General features: G+C 39.2%; 1 protein-coding gene across 1 annotated transcript in view; it reads right to left on the reverse strand.

Moving 5' to 3' along the window:
- adck1 (aarF domain containing kinase 1) overlaps window positions 1–13,701 on the reverse strand; it is a 73,384-nt gene that overhangs the window by 23,166 nt on the left and 36,517 nt on the right. The window contains exons 6-8 of the mRNA XM_054613253.1: window positions 11,433–11,591; window positions 7,925–8,041; window positions 1,459–1,608 (exon numbers count right to left, since the gene is read on the reverse strand). Coding sequence (XP_054469228.1) covers window positions 1,459–1,608; window positions 7,925–8,041; window positions 11,433–11,591 — 426 coding nt within the window. The remainder of the gene's footprint in view (window positions 1–1,458; window positions 1,609–7,924; window positions 8,042–11,432; window positions 11,592–13,701) is intronic.

The raw sequence follows: 13,701 nt of genomic DNA on the forward strand, positions 1-13,701 counted from the left end.
GACATGAGTATAGAGGAGAGAGGACAGGAGTAGAGAGAAGAGAGGAGAGAGGAGAGAGGACAGGAGTAGAGATGAGAGAGGAGAGAGGACTAGAGTAGAGAGGAGAGAGGACAGGAGGACATGAGTATAGAGGAGAGAGGACAGGAGTAGAGAGGAGAGAGGACAGGAGGACAGGAGGACATGAGTAGAGAGGAGAGAGGACATAAAACAGGAGTAGAGAGGAGAGAGGAGAGATGACAGGAGGATAGGAGTAGAGAGGACAGAGGACAGGAGTAGAGAGGATAGAGGATAGAGGACAGGAGGACAGGAGTAGAGATGAGAGAGGATAGAGGACTGGAGTAGGGAGGGAGAGGACAGGAGGACAGGAAGAATGACTGATGAGTTAATATATTCTTTGTCATAAATCATACTATCAGTCATATACAGTATGTTGCTGCTATTAAGTATTTGGCCTTTAAATAGAATGTTCTGTCTGTTTGTGTCATTATTCTGATCACGATCAACAGTAAAACATTTCACTAATTTGCCCTTTTTTACACCACTTTCTTTGGACACATTTAATCCCTCTGCCAAGAAACCTCAATATGTAGTGCTCAGCTGGTAGTGTGTGTGTGTGTGTGTGTGTGTGTGTGTGTGTGTGTGTGTGTGTGTGTGTGTGTGTGTGTGTGTGTGTGTGTTTGTTTGTGAGAGAGAGAAACAGAGAGAGAGACAGAGAGAGAGAGACAGAGAGAGAGACAGAGAGAGAGAGAGAGCGTGTGTGTTTGTGTGTCTGTGTGTACATGAGGAAGGGATTATTTTCTACTCAAAAATGACAGCTGAAATCAGAAGTCATTAGGAATAAATTGGTGCCATTATGGTCTGAGGAAAGTGTGTGTGTGTTTGTGTGTATATTGTGAGTCAGTGCTGAAGGAGGAGCATATTTGTCAATAAAGTCTTATCATGAAAACAGGAAAAAGCAGTAAACAAACACATGTCAGATCTGTGGATGTCTGTGTCAGCCTGCAGGTGTTTGTAGGAGCAAGTGTGTTAACAATCAAGGAGGGTCTGTGTGTGTGTGTGTGTGTGTGTGTGTGTGTGTGTGTGTGTGTGTGTGTGTGTGTGTGTGTGTGTGTGTGTGTGTGTGTGTGTGTGTGTGTGTGTAAAACATGAGAGTGCATATATGCGCCTGTATGATTAAGTCTGTGGTGTACCAATCCAAACACAGCATACTGCACTTTGCTAAGTACAACATCAAATGAGTTGTTTATCAAAAAGCTTTTATCCTGCTGTAGCTCTAATGAAAGTTTGTGTCCACCTGTGAAAGTGTGTGTTGCATCCATGTCTTTTATGGGCATGTTGACTGTGTGTTTGTTGATCTACCCTTGAACTGAAGGTCTCAGCCAGAAACATGAAAAATGGACAGCAATTTGAGAACAGATGGTATTTTCTTCATGTGCAGGCAGCCTGGCGATTTCTAACCTGATAAAGGCCGTGATCAAGCAGGGTGATCTCAGTCTTCTTGCTCTCTGGACACCTCCGGACCAACACATTTCCCGGGTGCGGGTCACAGTGAACAAAGCCATGGACGAAGATCATTTCACTGTACATCTTACCCAGGTTCTCTGAGATCTGTTGGGAACATGACGGAGGAAAAGGATAAGGTGAAAAAACAACGTTTATTAAAAGGAATAAGTGACACGTTATGAATGGTTGATCTATTTGCTTTGGTGGTTGTCATTATTAATGATTTATGCACTGTGGTAGCACTGTTTTAGAAGGAACGAATAATTTGTGCATTGTCATGGTATTTCTTATAAATAAATTGTCACCTAAGAGTTATTAAAATCATTTGTTTGCTAATATACAGCTTGAAACCATCATGCATTTGACATGAAAATGGAAACCCAGAGTATTGGTGGGTTTTTGGTGTTTAAAAAAAACTATTGACAGAGGGGAGGCAGAGTAGAAATGGCAAAGTCAGCTGTGACAGTGTTGGCTGGGCATCAAGGCCACTGTGGCCAGTGGCTATACAATTTTCAGAAGGGCATCAAGCCAGAAAGAAAGCAAAGCACAAAAGCATTTCTTTATAAAATACACAATAAAGTTTGCGCTAAAGACACATCTGAAGACAAGCAGTTAGCCCCAACATGAAATAATTTAGTCAAGTGTCATGTGACACTAATGACTCAAGAAGTGAATTTGTTGTTGGATGTCAAAGATGCCTTTTTAGTAGAAGTAGCGAATCGGATTCAACTCTAGAGCAGAGATTTAAAAACCTGAATAATCTTCAGACTTAACCTCCAAAGCACAAGCTTAGGGCTGCGTAGGCCGCTGATGATTACAGAGGAGTAAGGAAGAGGTTGCAGTGGCGCATTATACGCTCATTGAAACGCAAACAGCACCACTGTGCAACCCTGTAAAATTGGATGGAATTTCACCCCTAGGTGTTGCCACGGTCAAAACATGGTCTTACTGCCCATCTGCCTCACATATTAGTACAATTGAACAGAGTACAAATAGCTGATGAAGTGTGTTCCACGAGTGTGCTCAAAGGGTGCCTGGCATCAAGACTATTTTGATTTTAACTATTTTCCAGGACCTGTCCAATTACATAAAAGGAGGATAACTTTACTTGACCTTAGTATGTTGATGCCATTTGCACAGTTTGCAACCTCCCTCATCCAGTTCGCAATTCTGGTCATGGCAAGTACAGTTAAGGCATTAGCCCTGTACCTATAACAGGAGGAATCATATGATTGTAAACTTTTAGTCAAAAAGATAAAACACAAACAAAAAATCAACCGTGTTTAGGTACCTGAGATTATCCTAACCCCAACACAATTTCCTTGCGATGCATGAATTGAGACAAACAAGATTGGTATTTAGGACCTACTGCAACAGCTTCTCAACTCAAGTTTCCAATAGGGCTAATTGTCTTAAGACATAACTGCTGCTGAATATAAAAACGAGTCCTTTCCCATAAGGCATTTTTAATCTGCACAGGACAAAATTAGTGGAGCCCCCCTCGAGTGGGATTACACTACACATTTTTTACAAATAAACTTCCACTCTGAGCCACTTTAGGCAGATAAAAAAAAGAGAAAAAGAAAAATAGACCCAAAATGCTTCCCTGTGGGACCCCACATGCGAGTGGTTTTGGCACGGACATGGTTCCATTTGAATCTACCACTGTTTTCTGTCCCCAAGATAATATAATAATAATATCAGCTCACTGTAGAGATGAATTGTTAAAGCCTAGAGCCCTGAGCTCGATCAGAAGAATGTTAAGGATTCACAGTGTCGCCTTTTGGAGCTCCATCATAACCATGCCGCAGTATTTACCGATATCTAATCCTTTGTTAATGTTATGCATTAGGTAGACCAGAAAAGTATCTCTCGAAAGTGAATTTCTGAAACCAGATTGGAATTTATTCAGAAGATTGTGTGATGATTATAACTATCTATTTGTTCATGTAGGACTCTTGCTTATAACCTTGATAATGAACACAAGATGGAGACAGGACAGTAACTACCAGGTTCTAATTTGCCTCACTTTTGTTTAGAAATGTTACTCTTGTCAGTTTCAGTTAGTGTGGAAACTTGCTTGTTATATGGGTAATGCAGTGTGTAATAACTTGAAACAGCATCTTGAGAAAAATGTAGTAGGAATGTTATCACGGATCTGCTGCTTTAGAAGGATTCGGGGCTTTAAGCTTTTGCAGTGCATTCATGTCACTTTAGCAAAGGAAAACGCATCCTGGATTCCTTTCTGTTGATTATACATGTCTTCTCAATAGGAACTTTACTGACTAGGTAACCTATGTATCATTCCACATGGCTGTTATCATTCCACACAAACACCCAGCAGACGGATCCCCCGTCTTCCTCTTCCTCTTCGTCACAACCTCAGCACACGGATTCCCATGAGAGCTCCCCCAACAGGTCCCTCATGGAAGCTATTGTCAACAGGATGGAGACTCTCATAACCACCATCATTTCCTATCAAAGACCCTCTGCAGCACGCTCTATTGCACACCCCTCTGGTGCTAACCAGAAGAATTTAATTCAAGTCCCCCGGCAACCTCTGCCACCTCATGCTCCTAACCACAAGCCTGTTCATTTTGGTCTTTTAAATACCAGATCCCTAAATAATAAGTCATACTTATCTCTGGATTTTTTGTTTTCAACTTTTAACTTTTATGTGTCTTAATGATGTGTTCGAGAAGTTTCAGTCAGGTTTTAGAGCACTACACAGTACAGAAACGGCCCTCCTCAAGGTGTCCAATGACCTCCTTTTAGCAGCTGACAGGGGGGAGAGCTCGATTTTAATCCTTTTGGACCTAAGTGCAGCCTTTGACACGGTAGACCATGCCAACTGGGTTGGCATCAAGGACTCTGCACTTAGTTGGTTTTATTCTTACCTCTCAGACAGAACCCACTCGGTCACCATAGGTAATGACTCATCTTCTACTTCTAACATTACCTGTGGTGTACCGCAAGGTTCTATTTTAGGTCCAATTTTATTTTCTATACACATGCTCCCACTTGGTCAAATCATCCAATGGCACAATGTCTCTTTTCATTGCTACGCAGACGACACACAGATATACCTTCCACTGAGACCCGACGACCCAAGAAGCCTAGCTGCTATTATGGACTGTCTTAAGGATATCAACTGTTGGATGGCAACAGTTGATACTAAAACTAAACTCTTCAACTAAATAATTCCAAATCAGATATCGTTTTATTTAGTCCCCCAAACCCCATCACTCCTATTGTAAATGCCCTTGGTCCTCTGTCTGTTAAAATAAAATCCACTGCAAGAAACTTAGGAGTTCTTTTTGATTCCGACTTCACTTTCAGACCCCACATCACAAAAACAGTCCAGTCCTGTTTCCTCCAGATCAGAACCATCTCCAAAATAAAACCAATCCTCATTCACCCTGACCTAGAAAAAATCATACATGCATTTGTCTTTTCAGTTCTGGACTACTGTAACTCCCTCCTCTCTGGCATTAACCACAAGTCACTCTCTCGCCTCCAACTAGTTCAGAACTCAGCAGCGAGGCTTCTTACTGGTTGTAACAGACGACATTACATCACCCCAATCCTGGCTTCTCTTCACTGGCTCCCTGTTCATTTTAGAATTGATTTTAAGATTTTGCTGATCACTTTTAAAGCACGTCTGGGTCTGGCCCCGACATATATATTAGAAATGTTGACCCAGTATGAGCCAGCTCGCAGCCTTAGATCCTCAGGTGGGGCCCTTCTGGCTGTTCCAAAGTCAAGACTGAAAACTAAAGGCGACCGTGCTTTAGTTTTATCCTATCGATTGTTTGTATTGTTTCATTTATTGTACTGTTTTATCTTTATCAGGGTGTAAATCTAAGCTACACCTTAGCTTTCTTTTGTTTTGCTTTTGCTACCTTGTCTGTCGAAGCACTTTGTAAACTCTGTTTTTAAAGGTGCTATATAAATAAAGTTATTATTATTATTATTATTATCATTATGTTGATAATGGTTGTAAAGTAATTGTGTGAATGATTTAGTACTTTGCATCCTACATCTAGGCTAAGGTTGTGATTTTGTCTTAAGTCTGTGACTGTAACCTAGCTGTTTCAAAGACTTTCAACATGTTGGTGGGTTACTCTTATTCTCTGCTATCTTCTCGTTGAAGAATTCTGTCTTGGCTTCTTTACCATTAGATTCACCTTATTTTTGAGTTTTTTTATATTCGCATTGCTCATTCCCAGATTTCTTATATTTGGTGACATAGAAATTTCTTAATGCGATTTAAAATTTCAATATAATCCAAGGTTCTTTTCTAGTTTTAAGTCTGACTGATTTAACTGGGGCAAGTGTATCAAAAGCTGCCAAAAATAATGATTGAAAACATCCCCAGGATTTTTCCACGTCTGCACATTTGAAAACTGGACCCCAATCCATATCCCTTAAAGATCTTGTCAGTATCTCACTGCTGCAGTCATATAGTGATTGAGTTATCACAATTAAATACAGACTTCTGAATATTCCGTGTGCAGACAATAAAAGTAAAACAATAATTCATACATCTATTCATTCTGGCCACATTTTTTGCCTAAATTAGGTTACCATCTTCTTTAAAACTTACATCATATCATAACTAGTGACAAATTATTAGGATTGGCAATTTATCTCCGACCGAAGAAAAAAAATCTTAGTTCAATCACACATACAGGATTTGAGATGAGACAAAATATATACTATCATAATATATTATCTATCCCTTTAAGCTCTCTGGGTTAGTAAGCCATTATGGGCAACGGGATAGAAATACATTAGATGAACAACAGAGAAAAACGTCCATGACCAGTGAAATCAGTGAAGTGTGGTTATCACATATATGTCATCAGTAGTCCTCTAGATTTTGGAATATGGGCAACATTATCAGCATGTTGCATTTCAGCAGCAGCTGAGAAAAAACATAAGAAAATGCGAAAAACATGAGAAATATTTAGACCATCTTAAAATAATGTGTAACAAGTTTCCAAAGGCTGTGGGACCACTGGGTTTTATGGATGTTATCTATTCAGTGCACACAGTCATATCTTAAATCTTACAAATATGGGGAAGAATGCAAAACAATTCTAGTCCCGTCAAGGGCTGAGTTCAGAGGAAAGTCTATTTGGGCCCTCATCCATCTTGTGATTACAGACACAGGGTCCAGCAGGCACCACTGCCACCTAATAATTCTGTCCATCCTGCTGCTTTGTGTGAGTGTGTGTGTTTGTTTCATTAGCAGCCTACTCTATCTATCTCATCAGCTGTCTATTAATACTCATTACTCATATACTAATGCTCAGATAGTGTGTCCCTGTCTGTATTAGTGTGAGGAGGAATTTATGTGTTCATGTGCTCATGAAAAGCCCAATAAATAATTTATTGTGTGCTGTGTATTTCTCATTGTCTTCTTTAGCTGTGCTCCTTGTGTGTTTGTTTGTGTGTGTGTGTGTTATTCAAGGAAATCAACACATACATTCAGATTTCATGAATATAAATATGTTAAACCAAAAGTATTCAAAGTAACAACTGTACTTGTTACTTTATCAAAAAACATTATTATAATAAAAAATCAATAATAGTAGGAAGGTTTTCGGTGGTGTGATCTCCATTTGAATGACTTTAAGCACCTTCTGAACTGAAGTTGTCATTGTTTTCTAAGACATCGTGGGTGCTGATATTCAAACTAAGCATTCATTATGTCTGTATTTTCTAATGCTGGGTATGTTGCAGGATACTGCAAGTATGAGTATGAGAAACAGACTGCTGTTTTAAATGCTGCAGACTGTTGAAACGATTAGTTGATTCATCATGTACACCACAATATATAGCAAATATAACAATTTGGATATTTGATCAGTTATTGAAGTCAATAGTCGGATATATGATACTGGGCTAATATTCAAAGAAAACAAAAAAATTGAACATCAACTTATTTTATCATTTTAAAACTGATAGACTGAATGACATTCAACAGCACAGCGTCAACTGCTTTTGTGCAATCTTAAAATCAGTTTCAAATGAAATGCTGTGAGGATTTTAGTTGATGCCTTACAGAACTAGTGTGAATGTCAAAGTGTCTTTGAGAGAGATACTAAACTCCATGTTGCTCCTCCTAATGCTTAGAATGGCTAAATGCACAGGTTAAGTTTTATGTTTCCTTTCTTTTTGTTTTTTAAGTAAAAGCAACACTTTTGTGTCAACTGACAGAATTAAAGCTGTTAACATACATAACCATAAGAGCCAATCATAAGTAAATCAATCACTTCATTTTGTATTAGACATCCCAGCTACTCCAACTACTTTAAACTCTGACTCTCACTTTAATGCCAGTCTTTCTCTACCTTCCACACACACACTTCCTCTTTCATACAAAACACACACACACACTCGCAGCAGGCAGTACCTCGTTAACATTGATGCTGTGTTTCTTCATGTATTCCTTATCATTGATCTGGCCCCCCTCAACAAACTCCATGGTCAGGATCCTCTTTGTGGACAGATCCCAATGGATCATGGGAACCTGTAGAAAGAAGGGGTTAGAGGAGGGAAGAGACCAAAATGTTGATTTTCTTTCCAGCAGATTTTCACTAGATTTAATTCTCCTGTGCAGCCCTGTTACAAATGTGCATTAGATTATAGGTTTGAGTTAAGATAACCAGTTTCAGATCTACTTTGATGCTTGTAAAAAAAAGAATTAAAAAAAAACAGGATGAAAATAAAAATAAAAGATTGTTAAAAAACAGGATAGATTTAACTCACAGACCAACAAATCTTCTTCAAAGCAAAGAGAACATTCTAGTAGCCTTTTAACTTAATATCAAATATGTAATATATTTGGAGAAACATTGATATTAGAATGTTTTGATGGTAAACAGATTTAATAAGGGATGGAAAAGACTTAAAATGTTATTAGCAGATTGGATCTTGGCAGATTGGATGTCCAAACCTTATTATTTTGTAAACAGTCTTAAGGGACACAGACAACAAGACACATGTACATTCGCGTATTTGATTATTTCCCAAAAGTCCCACATGTTTGTGTACGTATGTATCTGCATCTTTGTGTGGCTGGTATAACTCAGCCATGCAGATGCACATGAGTGTGCATGTGTGACTCCTTCACCTTTCTTTCTTTATAACTTTGTACGTATAGTCTATTGGTGAAGAAGCATTAATCACCATGAGGCTTGATACTTTTGTCCCCACCGGGATTAAATAAAGTGGATTTAATACAAAAACAGACATCCCTAGTCATGGCTGACTTCCTTCTTTTGGATTCCTTAACGTGTCTTTAGACAGTGTCCTGTTATTGGCAGAGACAGATAGATCGGACTTCACATGCATCTTCTCATGCAGGTTTATGTGAGAGCTGTCCAGGGAAACATAGTCAATTGTAATGCCTGACAGTTTCACCTATTATGGCACGTATTCCTCCATCCATCACTGTGATGGAGGTTCCCCTAGACCCTCTCCCATTGCAGTCACAGATCACCTTGCTTTGGCGAGAGATTTTTCATATCGAACCAGATCCATTTTCATCTTTATTCCAGTGACAGTACGACCCTCAGATTACACAACATTAACACTTCTGGTTATTATTCCCAATTTCGTGCCTTCAGCAAATCTCTTGTTTATGCTGCTGACGGTGTTAAAAAGTATAGATTTTCCTTTTATGGATCTTGGAAAGCAGGACTTAAATCTTAACTTGTCAACTTGTAAAAGTAACCTAAACATCTTTTTTAATTAAACAATGTATCATTGACTGAAATGTCAGCAGAAAGAAATTGCCTCTATTCAAAACAGCAACAAGAAGTGTGTATGTAAATGATGAATCCTTAATGCACACCAAAGTTAGACAAAGAGCTGCACAAGGCTCTGTGCTTGGACCAATTTTATTCACCTTATATATGCTTCAATTAGGCAATATTATCTGAAAAGACTCAATCAACTTTCATTGTTATGCTTATGATACCCAATTATATCTTTCGATCGAGCCACATGAAACCAACTTAAGCTTAACTCCAAGAAGCCTTAAGGACATAAAAAACAGCATGACCTTCAGCTTCCTGATGTTAAACACAGACAAAACTGAAGTTATTCTACTGGGCCCTGAACACCTCAGTTACAAATGATCTAATGATATAGTGTCTCTAGATGCCCACGCATCTAGAGACACCGTATAGAATCTCAGAGTTATCTTTGATCAGGATATGTCCTTTAACTCCTACATAAAACAAACTTCAAGGACTGCCTTTTTTCAGGCACATGCTGTCTCAAAACAATAAAGAAAAATGAGTTGATGCATTTGTTACTTTTAGACTTTATTACTGCAATTCCTTATCATCAGGCTAAAAAGTATCTTAAGACTCTCCATTTGATCCAGAATGCTACAGCACGTTTAATGACAAAAAAAAGGAAAAGAGATCATATTACTTCTCTGCATTATTAGCTTCTCTGCACTGGCTCCAACTAAAATGAAGAATTTAATATAAAATCCTTCAACTCACCTACAAAGCCTTTATTGGCCAAGAACCATCATCAAGTCTATTCAGCAAGTCTTGTGTTTCTGCTGCTGACAGTGTTAAAAATGATAGATTTTTACTCTATGGATCTTCAAAAGCAGAACTTAAATCCAAACTTGTTAACTTGTAAAAGAAGTCTAAACATCTTCTTTAATGAAACATTGTACCATTGACTGAAATGTCAGCAGGAAAAATGCCTCTATTCAATACACCAACAAGAACTGTAACATCTGCAAAATATTTGACAGATTTCCTGTATGCAGGTGCATTTTGGTCCATTTGTCCCTTTCTCCAGACAATCTACTGAGGCAAAGCACTGACAGTTGTGTCCTTTATGGGTGGATATGAAAACACTGATGCACATATGCATTATACACAGTATATGTTAGGAATCTTGCTCAGCATATGTACATGGTTTTGATTTTGACACTTGATGTTGATGAGCTACTGACTATTTTGTTTAAGACATCCTCCTTTGTCAAGTGCATTGTTCAATGGCTATACTGTTTACTGTAATCAACCAATCTATACAGCAATGATGTATCAAAGGCACTTTTATCACTTCTTCAAAAACGTACTCAATTTATTGCTGACTGATCAGTCAGTGGCTGATTAGAAATGACAAAGGAATTGAAAAATCTAAGGTCATTAAATTCTTTAGAAAAAATGGTTAAAGAAAGCAAATGTTTTTGTTACTTACATAGTAACATTTTTGGCCTATCAAAATCTGTGACATTTTACTTTTTATTATTATTTTAATTTTAGACCATCACTTGGGCAAAGCGGGATTTTAATTTTAATGGATGTATCGGAGGGCATTTGCACAAAATTATTTTCCATTCTGCAAGGTTTTATGTCTTTATCACATGCCAAATTATATAAATGAAAAATGCAATATAAAAAAAGCAAAATTACATTAAAGAAGAGAAAAAACAAAGAAGTTTTCACCCTGTGGCTTTGAACATCAAACAAAGAAGGACAGCTTGTCTAATTCACATTCACCAGAGCTAATAGAAGTTCTCAAACAGACGAATGAAGAAAAAGGACACCCGGAAATTAAATGATAATGGACATGGAGTCCAGCTCTGTATAGTCAAGGATATATGATTTGCAGCGGTCTGCTAACCCTGCTCTGTTATAAATTAGGAAGAGCCGGAAAAAAAAAAGCTGCCATACACAGGGTAAAGGTCTGACCTCTATTACCTGTTTTGAGTACAATTTGAAATACTAGGACCTTGAATTGGAACAGCCTGTCTCTTATTATATTGCATTCTTATTACCAGCTGTTTACTAGGATATTTGGACAACAGGGTCAAAACTAAAACTAAAAACTAAATCTTTATAAAAGTAAGCCTTGTAGATATGCTTATAATGCAATTGTGTGTGTACCTTGAGAAAAGAGAAGTGGGCCAGCATATTGGCCACTTTCTCAGCATTGTGTCCCTCATTAAGGAAGTCCAGCTCTAGCGGCATGTTCTTCTTGGCCTCTTCCACCAACCACATGAAGGCAAAGTTTGGGAAGAGCCAATGGACTGCCTTCAACATCACCTTCAAATTACAAATCACAATTAGTCACTGGCAAGTACAATAAAACAGACCCAGTATATATCAGGACATCATCATGTTCATTACTAGGTGACAGAAACTGCTATGAAACGTGTAGTACATTAAATTCAATTGTGTTTCTGGCCAATCTGTTATAAGCAAAAGCAAATCAGATGTGTTCCATGACCTGTGAAAGAGGCACACATCTGGATCAGTTTATCAGTCATGGTAGATACCATGCAGGCTGTGACAACAGCTGTAGAGTTATGATATTTGCAGGGTTACATTACATTACAGTCATTTAGCAGACGCTTTTATCCAAAGCGACTTACAATAGTAGCATATTACATATCATTCACCCATTCACACACTGATGACAGGCTACCATGCAAGGTGCCACCATCAGACTCTAACTAACATTCATGCAACATCCAGTCCACACCGATGGCAAGACTTCGGGAGCAACTTGGGGTTAAGTGTCCAAGGACACATCGACTGGGGTATCGAACCACCGACCCTCTGATTGGAGAACTACCTTGCTCTCCACTACGCCACAGCCGCCCAATTTATCTCAGTTTGGGCATATCCCAAGACAATTATGCTTATATTTGGATGATTCTGCAAAAAAATATCTGCACATGGCAAACGCAGTGTGGTTGAAGGAAAAGTTAACAATGACAGTTTTACAATGACAGTCAGGAGCCCATAAACAGGTTTTGCTTGCGGTACTCATCACTCCTGCTTATACTGGCCATCAAAAACCCCAGTGTGGGACAAGATCTAAAGTTCACAGATCAAACTGCTGACAACTCATAGCAATTTCAGATAAAATTTGAATATATTTTTGCTCAGAATGAAATTTGAAGTAAATACTGTACATTTTTTTTTCTGTACACAAATTTTTCTACTATGTGTACTTGGGCAAGACACTTAATCCCAAATTGCTTCTGTAGCCCCTGCCATCAGTGTATGAATGGGTGTGAAAGGGTGAATGATGACATGTAGAGTAAAAGTGCTTTAAGTGGCCGTAGGAATAGAAAAAGAGCTATACAAGTACAAGTCAATTTACCATTTACTAGTACTTCTATAGTGATTTTCTAGTTTTCCAACTACTCAAAGTGCTTTAACACCATGTGTCATTCTCCCATTCACACCAATTCATACACTGATCTCAGAGCAATTTGTATGTGCTAGAGGAGCAATTTGGTGTTAAGTGTCTTGCCAAAGGACACATCGACATTGACTAGCGGAGCCAGGGATGGAACTGCCGATCCTCTGATTGGAGGACGACCCTGCTCTACCACTGAACCACAATTGCCCCAGGTATATTCACATGGTAGTGAGGACTGACGTCTGCGGCCTATATCAACAAGCAGGACAGGGTCCAATCCACTGCCCTATTGAGGACCTGATGTCCACATTCCAGGACTGGAACCCGCTGACCTCTCTCAGATTTGGTGAAGCACATTTAGACCCTGTCAGGAATAGTGGAAGTGGATCTGTTCTCCAACAGACGCAACACCCAGTGCCCGCTATGGTACTCCCTGGCACAGCAAGACAATACACCCCTGGTATTGGACACATTTGCACACATGCCATGGCCAAAAAAAGGCAATTTACATCTCTCCTTCTGGAAAGGCAGTAGCAGTTATCGGTCATTCTGGTAGCTCCAGAATGACCGATAGCATTCTCTGCACCATGGTATGCAGAAGTGACTCAAATGCAGGTTGCCCAGCACTGGACCATTGAACAGTTCTTTGGGGACTCTGTTTCAAGAAGTGGGGGGAATAGGCACACTGCCCACTATGGGCAATCCTCTCCAGGCTTGACTCCTAAGAGAGACTGTCTGAGGAGGGTCTGTCTTTCTGTACAGGTTGTGCGGACCATCCAGGCAACTACAACTGGATCCACCATTGCCAGCGATGGAACAGGAAAGGAGGTCGGGTGATTGTTGTCTTCCAGCCCATACGGGGAACAGGAAGGCAAAGTTACTTATCTTATCAGGATAAGTTTCAAGGACATATGTACAGCGGCGTTGACTTGTCCTTTCGTACCGTTCTATCTGTTGGACATGTTAGGAAAGTTTATTTTCTTGCCGTTTTTTGCCAGTAGC

The sequence above is a fragment of the Anoplopoma fimbria genome, chromosome 15, assembly GCF_027596085.1.
Source record: "Anoplopoma fimbria isolate UVic2021 breed Golden Eagle Sablefish chromosome 15, Afim_UVic_2022, whole genome shotgun sequence".
NCBI classification, from domain to species: Eukaryota; Metazoa; Chordata; class Actinopteri; order Perciformes; family Anoplopomatidae; genus Anoplopoma; species Anoplopoma fimbria.